Source organism: Physella acuta, unplaced genomic scaffold, assembly GCF_028476545.2.
Source record: "Physella acuta isolate Inbredline_101_S28 unplaced genomic scaffold, ASM2847654v3 ptg000364l, whole genome shotgun sequence".
NCBI lineage: Eukaryota > Metazoa > Mollusca > Gastropoda > Physidae > Physella > Physella acuta.
Window position 1 is genome coordinate 354,051 of NW_026731883.1, and position 19,768 is coordinate 373,818.

Consider the following 19,768-nt stretch of genomic DNA (forward strand, 5'->3'; position numbering starts at 1 on the left):
ATTAACGTTATTTTCGTTTTAATTAAACTGACCCCACATGAATTGGATTTTTTTTAACTTAAAAAATATTTATAGTTGCATGTAACGGTTGACCTGCTTCGCATAAAAAAAACCGACAACAGAATAGATTTTTAAATTTTTGAGACGACATTAAAGATACTCCCTCACAAAATACAACACCTAAAGAATGCCTGGCTATGTGGTGTGTTATTAATGCTTGCAGCTTTTGTAAGACGATCCCATTTTAGTTGCTATATTTATTCATAAGACAGATGCATCAAGGACGGGCCTGTTGCTAGTATTTAGTCGCGTTACGTTTGCTTGCATAGCTTGTTTACACTTCTACAGAGGTCAAATGCTGCGTTGAGCTTAAAGAACCGATGTATTGCATTGATACATTTATTGATTTATTCCAAAGATGAAGAGTTCCATTAGGTTATTAAAGAGCCGTAGGGTAATTAAGATTTAGTTTTAAAAAAATGTCTGAGTGGAGAGGATTTTGTCGTCATAAGTTGGACGTGTACATGGAGAGCAGTTACAACCCCCCTCCCGAAATAGGCTATCCACACAACCATCACTACCCTGGTATCTACATAGTTAGATACTTCTTGACCTGGATCAACACCAGCTTGAGTCCACCAGCTTTCAGCAGAGACGTAGCGAAGGGGGGGGGGGGGTCATATGTCCCTGGGCGCCAAAATGGGTTGGAAAAAAATTAAAAGCTCATTTCAGCTGCAGTTTTGAATTATAAACATAAAAAATATATGGGGGGGGGGGGCGACAAATTGAACATTTATCCGCCGGGAGGGGTCGCTACGCCTCTGGCTCTCCATGATCAATTTCGTGAGCTCTTAAGTGACCAGCTAGTGAGACATTGTGAGACCACGACCAGCTATCCCAGGATGAGGGCTACGTATTTCGTGCCGACACATATACATGTTAAATCCACGAACATTCAACAATCAAATAAATCTAAATGTTAACACAAAGCCGGTGTATACCACAGTGCACCGTCGATTTGTTTCTTACAGAGCTATTGATTTTTTAAACCACTTAACTGAAATAGTAAAGCTTACAACGGTCAACTTATTTTTACACATTTAAAAAATTTCTGATTTAAATGATAACCGTGGCCACTTCCTTATTTTTATTATGTTCGAAATTTTCAACATTGAAAAAACATTCAAATAAGTTTAATTAGACGACACCAAAGAATTTTTTTTGTTGTTTCCATTGATAGAGGTGAGCAACTCTCATATTAAAGCTAGCGATGTATTGATTAGACAGACAGCACTTGACCAAGCGGAAGTAGGATTAATCCTGGGATAGTTATTAGAATGTGAACGCCATCTATCGATTGGATCAGACATCCAGAGTTATCAGACCTGAAATTTTTCAGATTGAATTGTCAGACCTGAACTGAAGTGTGTCAGACAGAGTTGTCAGACATGAAGTGTGATTACTGAACATTTATCACTCTCTAAATTAAACATTTCTATTCTAACTTGTGTTTAAAAACAAACTTCATTATACGTAACGTGTTCTTCTTAGTTGTTTTATTTAAATGTAACTTTAACGGCTATTGTTAATAGAAAGACAATGTTTCTTGTATCGAAATTAATTTTACTCGATTTTGACCGTTAATTAAGATATTAATTAAAATAATTTTTAAGACCAGAATTATGTTGCCTTGTATGTTGAAAGCAAATTGAGTTATTTTTGCTTGAGTTTGTATTGCTATGTGTCTGGTATTAATTAATTGAGTTTGTATTGCTATGTGTCTGGTATTAATTAATTGAGTTTGTATTGCTATGTGTCTGGTATTAATTAATTGAGTTTGTATTGCTATGTGTCTGGTATTAATTAATTGAGTTTGTATTGCTATGTGCCCGGTATTAATTAATGCTTGTAGCTCTGGGACCACACGGATTAAGAATTTCTCAGGCCTGACGACAATATCAGTGCTGTTAATACAGGGTGTATTGGTTTTTTCTTACACGACAGGGATCGATAATTTTCTGCTAAGTTCAGGGGAATCCCGATATTTGGTTGGCACGCTGTGCCAGTGACAATATGTGCCATTTGTCAGACACACTGACACGTTGTGTAAGTTACCTGTGACACGTTGTGCCACTTGTTGATATACTGATACATTGTGTCAATTACCTGTGACACGTTCTGCCAATAGCCTGACACACTGACACGTTGTGTAAGATATCTATAACACGCTGTGCCAACAGACTGTGACACTGACACGTTGTGCCAACAGACTGTGACACTGACACGCTGTGCCAACAGACTGTGACACTGACACGTTGTGCCAACAGCATGTGACACTGACACGTTGTGCCAACAGCATGTGACACTGACACGCTGTGCCAACAGCCTGTCACACTGACACGTTGTGCCAATTACCTAGCACTAACTACCCCCACTGGAGCCTGGCAAGAAAAGAGAGAAGGGTCTCTTAACACCCCCCCCCTCCCCCTAAAGACTTGACACACTTTAAACTCAACAGCCCAGCTATACATTTCTATTTATAAACCCGTCATCAAAGGTTCCAGGAAAAAAAATGAAATCAAAACCAACGAATGTAAATTAGTGTACACTGAATGAGAGAACCAAATTTAGTTCTGTTTGATAGCTATAAGCACAGCTATTGTACTGTTTTAACATAAACATACACCTGTTTTTTAATAAAGGGGCTTATCCCTGAATGACTACACGCCCCCCCCCCCCCGAACGAAATGGAATTTATATAGACACATTATATACATTTACCAGTGTCCACCACCCCCCCTCGGAAAGTGTTAACCGCTCCCCCCCCCCCCCCCGAAAATATCGAGTACCCCCCCCCCGGAAAATAAGTCTGGAAGAAACACTGTAGCCACCCCCCCTCCTCCCCAATAATGACATCACACGTTTCCATTTTGACACCTATAATTAATATGCACTTAAAATATCCATCAAATCCCTTTAATTACAACAAATTAAATTTGTCTTTGATCATTTGTTTTCCTTATGAAATACACAAATATAAGCCATGATACATTTCTTGACCCCCACCCTCTCCTAACCTCCCCCCCCCCCCCCCATCTCGTAGCACATGTTACAAAAGTCACCGGTGAGTAACGTCATTTGACGACCCTTAATAAAAAATTGTTTACATTTTAGAACTTCAGTTGCTTCACTAAAGTTATTTATTTAATTTTTTTTTCAATTGAATCGTTGCGCCAAGACCGGGTCCAATCTTCTATACGCCATTGAAAAAAAAACATTTTTTTAAACTTCATAGGATGAAGAGTGTACATCCCAGTGCAGTTTGAGAAACACCGAACTTTAAAAAAATGTTACCGTGCTTGACTGCACAGCGATAGAGAACTCTTTTTCACTGATAAACTGTCAGATGTGCTTGAGGTGCCCTCCCCCCCCCACCCCACCCCACCTCTCCATCAACCACCAACCATCCCTCCCCGCATATTTGAGGCTTACGTTGTAGGCCATAAATAAAACCGACTACACAAAATCGGTATGCTGGGGGAATACCTGTAAAAAAATGTTCATTTATTTTAGTAAGTGAAGGTGTGTGTATGTGTGTGTGTGTGTCGGTGTGTTTGTGTATGTGTGCCAAGGGGGGGGGGGAGTATGCGTGTTCTTTTAATTTGAAGAATGTTGGTTTTTTTATGGCGGGTTATAAAAGGCTAATCCGCGGTGGTTAAAAAAAAAAACAATAGCAACTTGAACAATGGTGTTGCTCAAAGGTGTTTTATTTTTCCGTGACGTGACGTTACGTTACTAGTGACGATGCCCCAAACGTTTTAGTTCTTGAGATGAACATATCAGATATCTTTTGATATTAAAAATAAAAAATCCGCACTGACAAATGATAATGTAATATATTAATGGTATACTACTTAGTCTGGAATTTTACTTTTTTTTTAACGGCTTGTACGATGAATGTGATGAATCAAAACCTGCTATGTTCGACTTCACACAGTGGGTTTCTAATTATAAAGAGAATAGTCATTGTTATTTGATCTTCTGACAGAAATTCGAAAAAAAATGATTTTATATTATGGTGGAAGAAAAGCGTCCGATAAATCATGAATATGCCCGCGAGTCTAGGGCATATGTGACGAAAGTGACGAGTCTTAGGCAGCTGTGATAAAAGTGACGGTATAATGCCCTGGAGACCAGGGCAGATGTGACGAAAGTGACGGTGTAATGCCCTGGAGACCAGGGCAGATGTGACGAAAGTGACGGTGTAATGCCCGCGAGTCTAGGGCACACCACAGTCTACGTGACTAAAAATATCTTGTGACCAGAAAATGCCTTCAGGCCTAGGGCAGACTCCTTGATCCTGGATTAGCGACGATCGCGTTCTGCTATCTCCGCGCTGATCACCCCCACGCTACTCGCTACTGCACATAAATGGGTACAGGAAACACACCAGCCGCCATAGTCGGGAGAGGGATACGGTTTTTATATCCTTATTCACACCCCTTCATTTTTAGATAAATTCACTCCCAACCAGTTCCGCATATTAAGGGGTGATGATATTTTTAGAAGCACATACGAGGTAACAGGAAAATTAAATTTCTAGAGCCTCTGACGAGAGTTAAAGATGCTCAAGTCCACGAGGTTTGCACGATACAGTGAAAACAATAAGGCCAATTCTAGTCGGAATAAGATACGCATGCGATACGCATGCGCAATGGAGAGAAACTACGACTTGCCTTAGCGGCGATGTTTTCGATGGTACTGCGCATGCGTGTGTTTACAACCGCAGAACCCTAATACCAACCCTAATCCTATCCTTAACCCTATCCTTAATCCTATCCCTAACCCTAACCCTAATCCTATCCCTAACCCTAGCCCTAATCCTATCCCTAACCCTATCCCTATCCCTAATCCTACCCCTAACCCTCATTCTAGCCCTAACCCTAGCCATAGGTCGCTGCGCATGCGCAGAACTATCTTTTGCCGAAAAATCTTATTCCGAGTAGACACTTCGAAACAATAATGCTGGCTATAGCGTTATTCTGACAACAGGGTTGCCCGACAACAGGGTTGTCCTGACAACAGGGTTGTCCTGACAACCTTGTCTAAGAAAGCCAACCCGGTAAACTCGTCTTCTATGGCCTTAGGGTAACCAACGCACTTGGTCCACCCTGGCCCGAATACTTGTACACCCCGCCCTAATGTAACTGTATTTGCCCACCCCTTCAACTCGTCCCAAATGTAACTATACTTGCCCCCCCCCCCCAACCTCCCCAATGTAACTATACTTGCCCCCCCCCCCCTCACCCCGCCCTAATGTATCTATACTTGCCCACCCCGGCCTATTGTAACTTGCCCATCCCGCCCTAATGAAACTATGCTTACCCCCCCCCCCCCCCCCCCCCCCCCGCCTTAATGTAATCATTCTCTCCCTACCTCGCTCTTATCCTAATCCAGACCTATACCCCAGTTTTTATGCGTTCAATTATTATTCAGACCATTTTATTACTTCGTTTGGTAATCACATGATAGATAATATCTAAACATAGAATTTCAATGAATACCCCACAATACAGCAGAATAACAAATTAATGCAAGCAGATATTGATCTGGTAGATTCAGTTTAGGCAGCATTCTCAGCAACCACGAACACGAAAATCGTTGCGAAATTTGATTTGATTTAAAAAATTAATGAGCCTTTAAATATCGCGTTACATCACGTCTACAGTAGACACGGGCCATTGGACCTTTCAGCCAATATTTTTTAAAAATCAGGTTGTGTTGGTGTTTGTGTATGTTTCGGGCGCGGCCGGGAATTGGAGTCAACTTTCTTTTCTTAAATAGTTTATGTACGGTAGAATCTGAATAGGGAAAAGATGTCAGCTTGGGAGGAAGGGAGGGGGGGGGAGGATTTACTACGTAACTATGTAGATAAGAAATCTGTCCATAATATTTATAGTTAAGTTTGTGACAGTAGACCTATGAGGAACGAAGCGACTAAAATGTGCGATAGTTGAACAAAACAGCAAAACAGGCCTACTTGTATCTACAGGGAAGGCCTACTTTTATCTTATAGAGATTTATGTTTGTTTATACACAAACTATTTTTATAAAGGTTCGACAAACGACGTCATATATTATGTTAAGATGGATGGGTTTGGACGATTATGATGCCAGTATACGCACACATACACTCACACATACATAAACAAACACATAGACTCACACATATATAAACACACACAAAAACACATACACAAACATACACACGCGCGCACATACACACATACACACAAATGAATTCACACACTCTCACACACTCACCTACGCACACTCAAACACAGTTTACACAAACATAAACACATGTGCACATACACATATGCACATACACATATGCACATACATGCACATACATGCACATACACACACGCATGAACATACAAAAGCGGTTACATGCCAAAATAAAACAAACTGATTGCTTTAGAATGAAAACAATATTTTGTTTGTAAGAAAACCTAGTCCCACCGGTCCTACAGCTATTGGCGACGGTGCACTAATGTCAATTTACCTGCTTTCCCTTTCAAACTTGTGATTGTCATAAAACCGCAATTAGAACAGCCCCCCCCCCCCCCTCCATAACAAAACCATGTTTACCTCCTGTATGTTACATCACAAACGGTGTCAAACATCTGTGTGCACGCAGTGTGTATGTAGAAGGCCAATCAATGTGTTCACGTGAACTTTATTTGTCCCAAATCTATTAGAAGTCTTTAAAGACCATAAGAAACAAAACAGTACCATGATTTTCATTTAGTAGTTCCGCGGGAAATTTGTGTTACTCTGTCTGTGTTTACATAGCGAATGTATCGAAATGGGGGTATAGAGGGGGTGGTGCTAGTACAGAAGTAATGAATAATTAACAGACATGTTTTTTTTATAGTAAGTAAACATCAGCTATCAATATATAACAACGTGCAACAGTCAACAAGCATCAACAGCCACAATCAATAAATGGGTTTCTTCAGGTGGACCTTCTGATCGTCTCCCGTAGTTTAGGTGGACCTTCTGATCGTCTCCCTACATTCCATTCTGTCTCCCCACCCCCTCAGTTCCTCACCCAGCGTCTAGCCCGTCCCTTCCCCTGATGTTGTCTTCCCATGTTTTCTTTTACCTGTATCTTTTTCGTTCCCCGGCACTGTTGTTCACAAGGTTTTCGTCAGACCTAACGACCACGTGACAAGTTCGCACCAATTAAAATCTTGTTTTTTAAACTCATGTCATCAGGTCATTATACTGACCAATCGCCATCTGGATCATGTCATGCACTGTGTCTATGTAAGTTAAAGCAAATTCCAACAACAACGCACTTCCATGGCTAAGATTATTTTCTGATTTAGCTGTCAAATAATCTTATTATTTTTAAAATCTTATTTTCTACGTAAGAAAAGAACCCTTTTTCTAATTTTTCTGTCAAATGATATAATTTTTTAAATTCTCTCCGTGAGGACGGAAAGATAATTTTTATAATTTAGCTAGAACAGAGACCGCTGTTTTAAAAGAGACCATTGGGATATAAGTATCTGAATACCTGCCACATAGTAAAGAAAATATATACTTTTACGAGTGTCCACCCCCCGCCCCCCCCCCCCTCGGAAAATTTAGTTCGCCTCCCCCCCAATGTAAAGTACCCCATCCCCTCCCATCGAGAAAAAAAAGCCTGAAAGAAACACTGGCCACAAAACCAATCAACGTCAAGAGTGAGGGTCCCGAGAGTTAGCCTACACCTGATTAATGGTATCTAAGTCCGGCCTTCCTACTGATAGCGACTGGTCAAGCACGTACTGGTACCGACCATAGCCAGGGACAGCGCTAATTGTCACACGTAATTTGCTAATTAACAATACAGGTTGTAGTAAAATGTGATGGTGTTTAGTTAAGCAAACAGTTTGTAAACAAAGACGCAGCTTGCAACAGTTTTGGTGCGTGTAGATCAAGGCCACACTTCATCAAAGCTTCGGCCCACATGAACTTATCATAACTACACTACACTGTTGACGTAATCATCTAGGCCCACAGACTGAGAACAATTTTAACAGCACTTATACTGTGTAAAGTGGTGCATCGTAACTGGTATAACATCCCAAATCATGGCTATAGAGGTGTGCAACAACTTGTTTCAATCCAATTTTTTTTTTTGGTCAAAGGTTAGGGATATGTTGTTTCTTTAGGTCGATTTAGAATTACTAAAAGTAGGCATATGAAACACAATTAGCACAAACTCAAACTATATATATATATATATATATATATATATATATATATATATATATATATATATATATATATATATATATATATATTGGAGACGTTTTCCTGGACCAGTGTTGAAATTATCTACAAGCAGACCCGCTAAATTGTGACGTGTATTTAAGTCTTGCCCAAAAAAAAAACCTTAACAAAGTGAAAATGACGTTTCGTTTCTAATCCGTTACCCCCACTTCTTCTCAACCCCACCCCACCACATACGACTTGTCAAATGTTCAAAGATTATGTGTTTATTTTTCTCAGCCCTTCAGAAGTTTCAAGTCCCTGAACTAAACCTTTGTTCTGAAAACCTTTTTTAATTCTTTTACTGAGAATTTCGTTCAGCTTTTTTTTTCGTTGCCCTGGTGTACGCCTACGGCTGTATTTGGTAACTTTTGACAACCTGTACTAGACACATATAGACAAACTGTACTAGATACATATAGTCTGTACTAGACACATACAGACAGCCAACAGTGTGTATTAGACACATATAAACAGCCTGTAATAAATACATACAGACAGCCAATAGTCTGTACTAGACACTTGTAGACAGCTTGTACTCAACAGTCAATATAAGACACATTGAAGTCTTTATTAGACATATATAGACAGCATGTATTAGAAATATATAGACAGCCTATATTAAACACACATAGACAATCGGACTGGCAAAATCCTGATCGCTGCACCCAATTTTTTACGAAACTTTTACAGTCACGCTTGAATGGTTAGTATAAAGTTGTTCGATCACCTCTAAATTTAGACCCCTACCGTCGCGCTAAAGTGTGTGGGAAGTTAGTGTGGGTGGGGGTGTGAAGTAAGTGTGGATGGGGGTGTGAGGCTAGAGTTAGTTAGCCTAGTTCGACTAACGCTTGAGTTGATACGTTTTAATGTAAATACTTATATCATGTAGGCCTACAACCCCCTCATAGAGCACATACTTCAAGCATATAATAGAAAACTAGTTGATCAATAAAATGTACACAGATAAAAGAAAGCTTTCTTCTACATAATGTACAGGATCATTAAAAATAACGGTTTTGTGTATAGGTAGACTAAGTCGTGTATCACCTATAGGAATACCACAATTTTGTGTAGAGGTAGACTAAGTCGTGTATCACCTATTGGAATACCACCATTTAACCCCGTCGTTTCTGGCCTGGTTTTACGACCAGTAGGGGGTCAGTTAAAATAGTCTTGTAGGCAGAGATTGGAATGCCATTGAAATAAAAGCTCTGGGTTTTTGGCAGCACATACTGCAGGGTCAAAGGTACGTCTACAGCTAGTCAGCTTGAACCACTTGAACCACAGACTAAAGACGTCTTGAACCACAGTCCAAAGACGTCTTGAACCACAGACCAAAGACGTCTTGAACCACAGATTAAAAACGTCTTGAACCACAGACCAAAGACGTCTTGAACCACAGACCAAAGACGTCTTGAACCACAGACCAAAGACGTCTTGAACCACTTGAACCACAGACCAAAGACGTCTTGAACCACATACCAAAGACGTCTTGAACCACTTGAACCACAGACCAAAGACGTCTTGAACCACAGACCAAAGACGTCTTGAACCACAGACCAAAGACGTCTTGAACCACATACCAAAGACGTCTTGAACCACTTGAACCACAGACCAAAGACGTCTTGAACCACAGATTAAAAACGTGTTGAACCACAGACCAAAGACGTCTTGAACCACAGACCAAAGACGTCTTGAACCACAGACCAAAGACGTCTTGAACCACAGACCAAAGACGTCTTGAACCACAGACCAAAGACGTCTTGAACCACTTGAACCACAGACCAAAGACGTCTTGAACCACATACCAAAGACGTCTTGAACCACTTGAACCACAGACCAAAGACATCTTGAACCACAGACCAAAGACGTCTTGAACCACAGACCAAAGACGTCTTGAACCACAGACCAAAGACGTCTTGAACCACTGACCAAAGACGTCTTGAACCACTTGAACCACAGACCAAAGACGTCTTGAACCACATACCAAAGACGTCTTGAACCACTTGAACCACAGACCAAAGACGTCTTGAACCACAGACCAAAGACGTGTTGAACCACAGACCAAAGACGTCTTGAACCACAGATTAAAAACGTGTTGAACCACAGACCAAAGACTGCTTGCACGCCATGCTAGATGTTTTGAGCCACCACAAGGACGTCTTGAGCCACGCGCATCAGACTCATGCACGACAAATTAACAATGTCTAGGTCCAAAAGAAAGCCTCCACCCCTTGGTCCGTCAAACCTCAAGCTAGCACTCTGTAGGCCCCCCCCCCCCACACGTCAGCCTCCAGCCAGCTCCCTTGGTCCCTCCATCCCCCACCCAAGCTTACATCAGGCCGATCATATCCTCCACCCCCCGGGCCTCGTCCATGTAAGAAGCTCGTTGTGTGCCCATCTTTAGAACAGTTGGAGACCCTGAAACAACAAAGTAAATGTAGCAGTGTGCTGTTATCAAGGATTGGGAGGGGAAAGTGGAGAAATAGCCTAATGCCGAAATGTAGAAGTTATGTAAGCAATGGAGACAGTCTAATAATAACGTTGAAGCAGTTATGAGAGCATATATACATAAAAGCGGACGGCGTGGTCGGATGATAGAACATACGATTGCTAACACCAAAGTCTCGATTTCGAATCCCGGGTCAGTAGGACGTCCCTGAGTCCACCCAGTTCTGATGGGTACCTAACTCACGTTATGGAAAGTTAGGGCGGCTGGGCGTAGTGCTGGCCACACTATCCCTTCATATGTCGAGGTCACTGAAACAGGTGAACTCTACTTCAGCTTCCCTATGGACCGCCAGGTTCGAAAGTGTACTTCACATCAAACCAGCTGATAATAACTAACCTAATAATTTGTGGTGAAAACATTAACAATTAAGTAGTACATGAAACTGATTAAATTGATGTTCATGTTAGGTATGAAAATTGCGAATATATCCTGTATAATTTGAATGTCCTTTAATTTAGCGGTGTCAATAATACATTAAACATGGTTGTGTAAGATCCAACCTAGTGCTTATACACTGAGCGGCAATATTTAATAACATTTCCACATACAGCCGAACACGTGTATCACATACAAACATAACAACATACTTAATGCCAACAGATTAGGACATTTGTACTTACTAGCTCACTGTTATACGGTATCTGTTACAAACAGCTAATCCTTTGTAAGATAATCCTGTAATCCATTTATAATCCAAATTGTTAATCCTTATTCAATATAAAGTATTGAAGGGTATTGAAAACTTGACGATGATGATTCGATGATGATTTGGACAAATCCTGAAAAATAAAATATATTTGTTAGAATCTACTCTTTAGAAGTGTATTAGTGATATTAATGATTTTTTTTTCAATAACAGCATTGGATGATGAAAAACACAACGTAACAGAACGGAAATGTCCGCTGGATTTTCCTTTCCAAGGCGCCGCCCCTGACTACCACAGCGTCCCTGACTCCTTGCCACCTTGTCCCTGACACCCTACCATGGCACCCCTGACTGCCTGCCATGCCGCCCCTAGCTCCTGCCAAGGCAGCGCTTACTACTTGCTGCGCCGCCCCTGACTCCCTACATTTCTGTTCATAGTATCATATCCAGAAGTCTCGGGATGCCTATGAAAGTGTAAGTCATAGTGTGTTTCTTCCAGACTTTTTTCTCCGGGGGGGGGGGGGGCGCACTTGAAATTGTCGGGGGGGGGGGGGCGACTGAAATTTGGGGGGGGACGGGACGGACACTGTTGAAAGTATGTATTTTCTATATAAATTAAATTCCATTACGTTCGGGGGGGGGGGGCGGTAGACTTTCTTCGGGGAGTGGACAATTCGCCTAGCAATAGAGTAGACCAGTGAACATCTCAATACAAAGCTGGAAATAAGCGTGGCAAAAATTGAATGTTTTTTACACGGAAACATTGTTAATCATTCTGTTAAAACAAATAGTATCGACACCCCCCCCCCCTCTCTTGTAAAATGTTATTTTTGTTCAAGGTGCCCCACTACTTTTAAACACCCACCCATATATACGGACATACACACGGACGTACATTAATCAAATCCACCCATTCCACTACTCCCCCCCTCCACACTAACACACCCGGGCCATACATACGGACATAAAGTAATCAAAACTACACCCCCCCACACACACACACATACACATACACGGACATACAGTAACCAAATCCATCTCTTCTAACCCACACACAAAAGTGTACGCTAACGCCCCAGATTCTAACCTAAAAACCCAGAAAAAAATCTCATTATGTAAATTTCCCAAGCCTTTCTTTTTCTTTTTTCTTTTTTTTTTAAAGTATAACATTACGGCTGTATTTAAAATTCATTTTCAAGAAAATTAAATCATCAAGTATCGTAAATATAACAACAACTACGAGGACATTTTAAACTGTCAGCGATTTTACGAGGAACATTCATTTACTTTCTAATTAACATTTTCATAATGAATAATTAAGAAAAGGTAAAATGGGACAGTCTTTGAAAAAATGTATTTTAAATATTTTTTTTAACTAGACGTAAGACAACACGCAAAATACATGCATGCAATTAGCCTAATTAAGAATTATAAATGCAATACCATCATATTATTGTGAAGTTGAACGTGCTTAACAGTTGTATGTATACACCTTTAATGGTATAAACAAACGGTTAACACCTTCCCGACTGCTGGGAAACATTTCCACCTCACGACCTAGAATTTCACCTCAGACGACAATGTCACGAGGGGGGAAGGGGAGGGAGGGGGTGGCAGCCAGCTGTAGACCGTCTGCACGTCAAGAACACATGTGTTGAACACACCTCATTGATTTTTGTTCGGCCGACATTCGATCACACGTGTGTGATTGATTAGGGCCCGTGTTTACTAACAAATCGATTGTCTCGATAGATTTCTTCATTGAGAACATGGGGACATCGTGTAGCTTGCCTTTCACGGCTATATCGGCATTCTCACGTTAGACACAAAGTGTTTAAAGCTACACATGATTGTACTGTTGGCTTAGCCGTACCGTAGCATAGGTTAAAATATAGCGATGGACAAAGTATTTTTAAAATATATTTGTTTACATTTGAGTAGTGCTGAGTGACAACCCGGACTCCATAATTTTAACTTTCTACAGCTTATTTAAAGCATGCTTGATTTTACATGGTATCTCAACAGCGAACTCAAATTGATACTTTTCCTTGTCACCTAACTGTTCTAGACATTTTTAATATTTGCACCCTCTTACGTTGTATGCAATATTTCATGTCATTCAAAGTTGTATTTCTCGATGTTTTAGTTACAAACCATTTAAATCTGTTGTAATAGATTGAAATAATTGTGAGGTCAAGGGAACTCACTCTCTGTATTAGTATTATATTTATATTGTTATCTTGAGTGATGTCCCTTACATGTTGTTATCTATATATAGTGGTCTCTGGCCACTTGCTCTTCCTCTCTCTTTGCATGATGGCGTCTGTACATAATAAAGACTGTTAACAACCAACGCGGCTTCTCGTCAGTCATTACAATCCACGTCATTTGGCGACGAGGATGGGATAAACATCTACTAGAAAGAGCACCTACTTACGCAAAAAAGAGGTTTGCTAGAGCTTATTAGCTAATTATTTCTAGAATTATGGCGCTGTATGGCCAAATAAAAGAATTTGATGCGAATGATGAAATCATTCAAGATTACCTAGAGAGGTTAAGCTTTTACCTAGAAGCAAACAACGTGACGATAGAAGCCAAAAAGAGAGCTATTTTGTTAACAGTCATAGGGCCTCAACAATTCAGGCTACTAAAGGACTTATGCGCACCAGCTAGTCCAGATACCAAGAGCTTTAACGAGCTGAGCAAATTGCTAACAGACCACCATGCGCCTACCCCATCGAAGTTTCTATGTCGAGCTAGATTTGACAGTAGGACTCGTCAACCAAACGAGTCAATATCAGAATATGTTGCTGCTTTACGTCATTTAAGTAGATTTTGTGAATTCGGAGACACGCTGTCTGACAGATTATGTGAAAAGTTTGTGACAGGTGTAAACAGCCCTGATATTCAAAGAAAGTTGCTGCTCGAGTCAGATCTAACATTAGAAAAAGCAATACAACTCGCAACTTCAATCCAGCAGTCATCAGATGCGGTGAGATCTTTAGCACCTTCAGAGATCCATGCAGTAAACAGCAGGTTAGTCAATAAACATCATCCCCATCAGAGCATTCCAACTTATGCTAAACACCCTGCTCGTTCAAATCCTAGATCTAAATCTAGTAATAATTATCAAAAATGTCATCGATGCAAAGGTCCCCATGCATCTCATCGGTGCAAGTTCAAGTCTGCAACTTGTTATAAGTGCAGTGAGCAAGGTCATATTGCCAAGGCCTGCTTTGCAAAGTCTTCGTCTGTTGCTAAATCTAGCCAGTCAAGACAGTACCGCAACCAAAGGCAGCACTATGTTAACTCTCACCAAGACTACCTAACCCAACCAATGAACCACTCTACCTGTGAAAATGCTCAAACTGATTCGCAGCCGGATTTCAACCTGTTCTCTGTGAAATCAATAAGTCATGCTCCCATCAATGTACAAGTTAATATCAACGGTAAGAGCATCAGCTTCCAACTTGACACTGGAGCATCACTAACAGTCATCACAAAGAAAGATTTTGACGCTGTCTCAGGAGGATCAGTGCCTCTACAGCCATGTCACAAGTGTCTAACAACATACACTGGTGACAATGTTCCGGTAATAGGAGAGTGTATGGTTCATGTGAGTTATAATGGTCAAAGTGTTAAACTTCCTCTTCTTGTGGTTGAAGGAAATGGACCGCCATTACTAGGTAGGAACTGGTTAAGTGATATTAAGTTAAATTGGGAGAGTATTTGTTCATTGAAGAATGTGAAAGAATCTAGTCTTACTTCACTAGATAAAGTTATATCTGAAAATAAATGTGTTTTTGGTAATTCAGGTTTACTAAATGATAGAACAGTGAAGTTAAGCATTAAAGATACAAATCCAAGATACTGCAAAGCTAGAGTTCCACCTTATGCAATGAGGAATAAAATTGAAAATGAGCTAAGTAGATTGGAATCTAATGGCATTATAAAGAAGGTAGACTATTCCGATTGGGCAACGCCCATTGTGCCAGTGTTAAAGAAGGATGGTTCTATAAGAATTTGTGGAGATTACAAAGCTACACTGAATAAGCAAATAGAGCTAAATAGGTACCCTATACCTAACATTGAGGAAATTTCTTTGAATTTGGCAGGAGGAGACAAATTCACTGAATTAGACTTTAGTCATGCTTACACTCAACTAGAACTGCATCCAGATTCAAAAGTCTATACGACAATAAACACACATAAAGGACTCTACCAATATGAAAGACTATGTTTTGGCATATCATCTAGCCCTGGAATTTTCCAAGCTGTCATGGACAGTATTTTTAAGGATATTCCAAATGTTTGTGTGTACTTTGACAATGTGTACATAACTGGTAAGAATGACACTGAACATCTTAAAACACTTGATAAAGTATTGAAAATTGTTGGTGAAAAAGGTTTAAAGATAAACAAAGATAAATGTCAATTCATGTTGACAGAAATTAGTTTTCTTGGTTATATATTGAGCAAACAAGGCATCAGACCTCAACCTGAGAAAACAAAAGCCATTAAAGAAGCACCCAAACCTGAAAATACCCAACAACTAAGAGCTTTTTTGGGCTTGATAAATTCCTATGCAAAGTTCATAGGAAATCTGTCTGGTAAACTATCACCACTGTACAAGCTGCTACAGAAAAATGCAACTTGGCACTGGGGTAAACAACAAGAAGCTGCTTTTAATACAGCAAAAGAGGCTTTGTCTGCTGACACCTTACTAACTCACTATGACCCAGGGAAAAGACTTATATTAACATGTGATGCTTCACCAGATGGTGTAGGAGCAGTCTTGTCCCACATGGATGAGAAGGGTGACAGACCCATTGCTTTTGCCAGTAGATCTTTGAACCAGGCTGAGAAAAATTATTCTCAGTTAGATAGGGAAGGCTTAGGCATCATTTTTGGTGTTAAGAAATTTCATAAGTTTCTGTTTGGTAGGAAGTTTACCATCTTTACAGATCATAAACCATTGCTAGGTTTATTTGGAGAAAACAAAACCCTACCTGAGCATGCCTCACCAAGAATTCAAAGATGGGCTATCACACTAACTGCATACAATTATGAATTGAAATACAAACCTGGATCTGAGAATAGTGCAGATAGTCTTAGTAGATTACCTTTAAAAAACCAAAGCCTGAGCTATGTACCAGAAGATGTTTTTGTTCTCTTCACTACCATGGATAACTCCAATATAAATGTGAATGATATTAAGAGAGAAACACAAAAAGATGAGTGCTTAATAAAAGTATATGAGTACTGTAAGAATGGTTGGCCTGAAGAGTCAGTGAATGAGGACTTAAAGCCATATAAAATAAGAAAAACAGAGTTAAGTCTAGAAGATGGATGTATACTATGGGGGTCAAGAGTAATTATCCCCAAAATGTTACAAAAAGAAGTTTTAAGAACTTTACATGATACTCATCTTGGTTCTTCCAAAATGAAGAGTCTAGCAAGATCATGGTTCTGGTGGCCACATATGGATGCTGATATTGAAAAATATGTAAAACTTTGTTCAAGCTGTGCACAACATTCAAATCAACCAGCTACAGCACCTTTGCAAAACTGGGACTGGCCAATTGAACCATGGAAACGTATACATATAGATTTCGCAGGACCTTTCATGAACAAAATGTTCTTAATTGTTATTGATTCACATTCTAAATGGTTAGAAGTTAAAATCATGAACACAATCACTGCAAATGATACCATTATAGAACTTAAGGAAATATTTTCAACTCATGGATTACCAGATCAAATTGTTTCAGATAATGGGCCTAGTTTCACAGCTCATGAGTTTAAACTGTTTTGTGTGGCAAATGGTATTGAGCATATAACCACATCCCCCTATCATCCTGCTGGGAATGGTTTAGCTGAAAGAGCGGTAGGCATATTCAAAACCGCTATGGTAAAAATGAATACCGGTAACAAGTTTTCTCTTAGAGAAAGAGTAAACAGGTTCTTAACCAAATACCGCACAACTCCTCATATAACAACAGGTGTTGCACCATGTGAATTGCTATGTGGTAGGAAAATTAAAACTCATCTTGACCTACTACATCCAACTGTTCAAAGGTCTGTTTCCCAACATCAACATACACAAAAAGTAAATCATGACAAATCATCCATTGAAAGAGAATTTGCAGTTAATGATAATGTGTATCTAAGAAATTATGGGAGAAAGGAAAAATGGATTCCAGGTCAAATTGTTCAATGTACAGGACCTGTGTCTTATAAAGTAAAAACAAATGATGGACTTATTGTCCGTAGACATGCAGACCAGTTAAAAATAACTTGTGCAGATAATAAGTGTGAATCTGTCAATCCCACCAAGTCTGATCAGTTCACACCAACTCAGTTTGTTCCACAACCAAGTTCTGTTGATATGAGTGAATCAAGTTGTCTAGAGTCAGAAAATGTAAATTCTGGAGTTAATGATTTAAATCCTAGACCTCCTGAGATAGAGAATCCAGATGGTCAGAATCTTGAGTCACCAAATCAAAAGCCACTGAGAAGGTCAAGCAGGACAATCAAGGTCCCAAATAAGTTAGACCTATGATTTTAAAGGTCAAAAGGACTTTGACATCATTGTTTTGTATTTTGATTATGTTGTAGCATATTGTGCATTGTTTGCAAGGATGTAATCTACCATAGTGTTCATGTTACAATATAATTGGTGATTTTAGGATACTATCAATTGTTCTATTGAGAGATGTGTTATTGTGTTCTAAGGGTAAAGGGATGTAATAGATTGAAATAATTGTGAGGTCAAGGGAACTCACTCTCTGTATTAGTATTATATTTATATTGTTATCTTGAGTGATGTCCCTTACATGTTGTTATCTATATATAGTGGTCTCTGGCCACTTGCTCTTCCTCTCTCTTTGCATGATGGCGTCTGTACATAATAAAGACTGTTAACAACCAACGCGGCTTCTCGTCAGTCATTACAATCCACGTCATCTGTATTTTATTTTTATTTTAAAGTTACACATTATTTAATGTTGTATTTCTCGGTGTTAAAGTTACACACACCATTTCAATTTGTATAGACCTATATCTCGATGTTGCCCTAAAGCTTTATTTGATGCCCAAATATTCACCCCTCAGCAGGAGGCAAGCAGAAACTGTGTCAAAAGTTTCGCACGGATTTTTTCCCTATTTTAACTGCACCCAGATATTCGTAGGATTACAGTCGTGTCTCAACAGACCATTTAATGTGATCCCAGCCTTATCCTGTTACAATCTTTGGTTGTCGGGTCTCAGGTCAAGTGTGTATTTCTCTAAGCTCCGTATACAAACTAAAAGGCGAAAAAATTGTAACAAGTACATTAAAAATCGATTGAAATCCGAGTCGTGATCGGCCATAGTTGTCAGCACATATAAATTCATAATGTTTTTGAAACCAAGAAATATATAACTATCATTTCCTTTAGAATAACAACCATAAATCTACTCTATAAAATATTATTTTTCAAATAAAGAAAGAAAAAATAGACACAAAAAAATAACGCAGTTTTAACAGGTAACTTTTTCATCGCAGTTTTAAGGGGTAATTTTTTCATCGCAATTTTAACAGGTAACTTTTTCATCGCAGTTTTAACAACTTTTTCATCGCAGTTTTAACGGGTAACTTTTTCATCGCAGTTTTAACAGGTAACTTTTTCATCGCAGTTTTAACAGGTAACTTTTTCATCGCAGTTTTAACAGGTAACTTTTTCATTCACAAGCCAGTCAGTTTGTCTTTTATAAGGAGCTTTTGCTGTACCCAACCGACTCATCCACACCCCGAAAACGCCAGGCTTTACCCAAGACGAGGTAATCAGAGTTTCTTTCAGGCATCTCTTCAAGGGGCACCTCTCCCCCCGGACAAAATATAATTTATTTACAAAAACAGTGTCCGTCCCCCCTCCCAAAAATTTAAGTCCGGCCCCCCTCTAAAAAAATTCAGTACCCCCTTTCACTCCCCCCCCCCCCCCCCCTCTCCGGAGATAAATGTCTGAACGAAATCCTGGAGGTCATGCGAGTTGTGCCAACAAATTTATTTGCGATTTCAGATTCCATTCAAGTCCTACCCACCCCTGCGGTCAGTTCTATCCCACACTTACTCCCACCGTTACCCAACCCTGCCCCTAAGCGTTAGTCAATGCTTCGGGACTCGAGACCTTCGGTTTCGTTCAGTAGGCTATGTAGATTTTAAAAAAATTGTGCCTGTACATTTATTTATGATTTCTGACTCGATAAAAGACTTGGCACCCCTCCGGCTACCCCTACCC

At 39.8% G+C, this 19,768-nt stretch overlaps 1 protein-coding gene across 3 annotated transcripts in view; it reads right to left on the reverse strand.

Annotated features, from left to right (window-relative positions):
- LOC131941544 (unconventional myosin-XV) overlaps positions 1-19,768 on the reverse strand; it is a 90,646-nt gene that overhangs the window by 62,668 nt on the left and 8,210 nt on the right. For 2 of the 3 annotated variants that reach the window (XM_059300829.1, XM_059300827.1), the window contains exons 2-3: positions 11,464-11,622; positions 10,668-10,752 (exon numbers count right to left, since the gene is read on the reverse strand). In XM_059300829.1, the coding sequence (XP_059156812.1) occupies positions 10,668-10,732 (65 nt within the window). In that variant the 5' untranslated portion in view covers positions 10,733-10,752; positions 11,464-11,622. Of the gene's footprint in view, positions 1-10,667; positions 10,753-11,463; positions 11,623-12,932; positions 12,948-19,768 lie in introns of those variants that run through there. The other variant, XM_059300828.1, reaches the window with a different exon arrangement.